The 3,252-nt window shown below is 48.1% G+C and overlaps 1 protein-coding gene across 4 annotated transcripts in view; it reads right to left on the bottom strand.

The window, feature by feature from the left end:
* CACNA2D2 (calcium voltage-gated channel auxiliary subunit alpha2delta 2) overlaps nt 1-3,252 on the bottom strand; it is a 900,071-nt gene that overhangs the window by 57,318 nt on the left and 839,501 nt on the right. For all 4 annotated transcript variants that reach the window (XM_019505183.1, XM_019505184.1, XM_019505185.1 and 1 more), the window contains one exon: nt 1,601-1,677. In XM_019505183.1, coding sequence (XP_019360728.1) covers nt 1,601-1,677 — 77 coding nt within the window. The remainder of the gene's footprint in view (nt 1-1,600; nt 1,678-3,252) is intronic.

Here is a 3,252-nt window from a genome sequence, read left to right as displayed (position 1 = left end):
GGGGGGGGGGGGAGGGCAGCACTATACAATGGCAGGACATGGGCCCTGCGGCCTGGGACTGCTGTGCCTGTGGGCAGGAGCAGGGCAGGCTCAGCTGCAAGGGGCGGACAGTGGTGGCCCAGGGGGAGGCAGGGAAGTTGGACATGGGCAGTGCTGGAAGGGGTGGTTATGGGTGGGGGCTAAGCTAAAATTTGGGGGGTCTATAGTTCCCCCCAAGCTGCCCCTAGTGCCACCCCTGCCACTGAGGGAGATCACTTTGTGTTGATCCACATGGGAAAGGTTTATATGGTCAACAGGACTCTGTTGACTCTGGGGGCTGTAGCTTACAACTCAGTCCTGATATAAGGAAGATGGGAGGGGTCTCTAGAGAGATGGGGCCTCTGGACTGAGCATCATTTTGGAGAGGGATCCTGAGAGCACCAGACCTTGGAGAGATGCCTCAGGCCAGGTTTGGTGTTCTATTAGCCCAAGCTCCTTTTGTGAATAAATCAAACCTCAGGAGGGAGCTCTGTTCTGAACCATGGTACTAGGAACTAGGCATGAAGGAGGGACTTGGGGAGGGAAAGAGGTAGTGTACAGTAGAGAGACACAGAAAGGTGGGGAGGGTGGAAGGGATAGGGGAAAGGAAGAGAGTTCAGTGGGAGGAAACGGCCTAATTCACATACTACAGGGTATAAGATGCTCCTTTGGGAGTGGCACATATCCTGTGGTGGGAGAACAGGTTATGAAGCATTTCCCAAATTGTGGGGCATGACCCCTTGTTCCTTGGGGGGAGGGTATATGCAAATCACTGCAGCAACTGATAGTGCCCCCTGCTTCAGTCACTCTCAAACCCTACCTGCTTCAGCAACTGCTGTCTCTTCCCCCAACCCTGATTCCCCCTTGCCACCGAGCACTACAAGGGAAATTAGCACAATCATTGGCAGGGGGAATCATCAGAGGCAGTTGAAGTACTGGGGCTTGAGAGCTGCTGCCTTAATCATGGTCAGTGGTGAATCCACAAGATTTGTGAAATGCTGGGTTAGGGGTAGAGAGAGAAAGAGAAAAGGACAGAAAAAGAAAGAGAAAGAGAGTGAGCAAGAGAGGCAGGCTAACACACAAGTACACGGATTAAATATAAAATAAATAAAAAAAAAATCAACCAACCAAAACTTAAATCATAAAAATAACAATGGCTAAAATAAAACAAAGAAGAAGAATAACAAAAAACATGCAAATTTTCACAGGCTTTCAAATTAGTTGGCTGCTACAGAACTATCACCCAATACATAGAAAGCATATAAAGCAGCAGTTCAACCTCATCTCCCCTACACCTTTATTTTTTTTTGAAACTTTGTTTTAGCTTGAGGCTTTTTTGATGAAAGATCTAAGTATTGAACCTTGGCATACCTGGGTGGACTCCCAGGAACACAGTTAAGCTTTGGTTTTTACACACGGGTGTCCATTTCCATTCATTATTTCTAAGATTATCATCATTCATTTTTAGTAGCAGAAGTGTTGCTGGTTTCTGGTCCCTGATGCTCATTCTCAGTGCCAGCTAGGGATTTCAGGGTCAAAGGGCATGTGAAAGGGCAACCAAAACAGGAAAGTGCCTACTTACACTTCACCTGGAGAATCTGGTCACTGAGGTTTGCTTGGATGTAGTAGATACTGTAGGGTGGCAAAACCAGCCCCAGGCTGTGGAAGGGAAGGAAACAGAGAGAACATTTCTAATGAGGCTGTACAAGTATCCACAAGGAAGGAAATCCTGGCCACAGTGAACTCAGAGGCAGAACTCCCTTTGACTCTACTGGGGCTGGACTTCACCCTAAACACTATTCTAGACACCAGCCTCTGGGGCTGAGCCATCTGAAGCCAGTAGGCATTTTGTCTTTTGAGGAGGACAAGCCACTTAGCAGGGAATGAGGCACAGGCTCTGCTCTTGTACTGACAACCTGCACTGTTAAGTATGGGGACATCTGGCACAGCTGGTTTCAGCCCTTGCTTAATTAGGACATCAGCTCTTCAGCTAATAGGACCAAGAGATCTAAGGTAGTTCCTTTTCTCCCAGGAGCCACACCCAGATCCCATTCCAGGGACGCAGGATTCCAGGTCTGTTTTTTGCTTCCATACTCCAAGGGACCTACTTAGCTTCCCCATTCCTAGCAGCTGCAGAGAGATCCAGGAGGATATTTCTGTGCTCTCTTGGAATGGCATCTGGCCATGCTCTAGCTGTGTTTTATACTTTCCCTCCCAAGTGACATCCTCCTTTCCTTTGGACTGGACACCACTACTTGCATGGGCAGAACTTGTAGAAATGATATATAAATGCAATGGTTTGTGGGCTGGGACTCCCATGGATCAGGAGCTGAAAGGGCTGCACAGAAATAAGGCACATTTCTTTGACCCATCCCTCTGCCCCTTAGCCAGGGGCTGGAAGTTTGGCAAGGTCAGAGGCCACGACTTGCTATGAACCTTGCTGCAGGTGAACAGACTGCTACCTAACTAGCAGTCTTTCCTGGATGCACCAATGATACATCCCTCCCCAACACAGCAAACAGAGAGGCCTTCTAGATACAACATCAGAGTAGCAAATGCATTTAAAATGAAGTGGGAGCTGTCAAAAAGGAGTACTGGAACAGAATAGTCTTGTGGCTAATGCATGGGGGTAAAAGTCAGGATTCCTGGCTCTTAAACAGAATTTTTAGTCTCTCACCTGGTGCGTGCCTCAGTTGCCCTATCTGCAAAATAGGAAGAACCAGACTGACCTGCCTCATAAGATGATTATGTCATTTGTGGCTGTAAAGCTATTTGTGGTGTTTGGACAGAGGATGAAAGGAAGGTCAGGAATTTAGGATTATTATTAATAATATTGCAATATGGCGTGGGGGGGGGAGAGGGTGGTGAGCAGCGACTGCCCTCAGCCGCCACCGGCAGCATCAGCAGTGTTTCTTTCAGGGGTTGCACTGACATTCTCAGGAGGTGCACGTGCACCTGCGTGCACCCCCCTATGCATTGCCAATGAACAGCCCTAACCTAGTGTGGCCCCTGTACCCTCTACCCACTGCAGAAGTCTGACAGCACCAGCACACTTACAGGCTGGGGGAGGACGTTCTTAGCAGCACAGCAGTGGAAAGGGATCTTAGAGTCACTATTGACACCAAGATGAACATGAGTTGTTAATGTGACAAAGCAATCAGTAATGCTAACCGAACTTTATCATGCATTTGCAGGTGCATGACTTCATAGACTCATATATTCATAGACATTCAG

The sequence above is a fragment of the Gavialis gangeticus genome, unplaced genomic scaffold (assembly GCF_001723915.1).
Source record: "Gavialis gangeticus isolate Ggan-Ray unplaced genomic scaffold, GavGan_comp1, whole genome shotgun sequence".
NCBI classification, from domain to species: domain Eukaryota; kingdom Metazoa; phylum Chordata; order Crocodylia; family Gavialidae; genus Gavialis; species Gavialis gangeticus.
The sequence above is the reverse complement of the archived record's forward strand: the minus strand, read 5'-3'. Positions and strand labels throughout refer to the sequence as shown.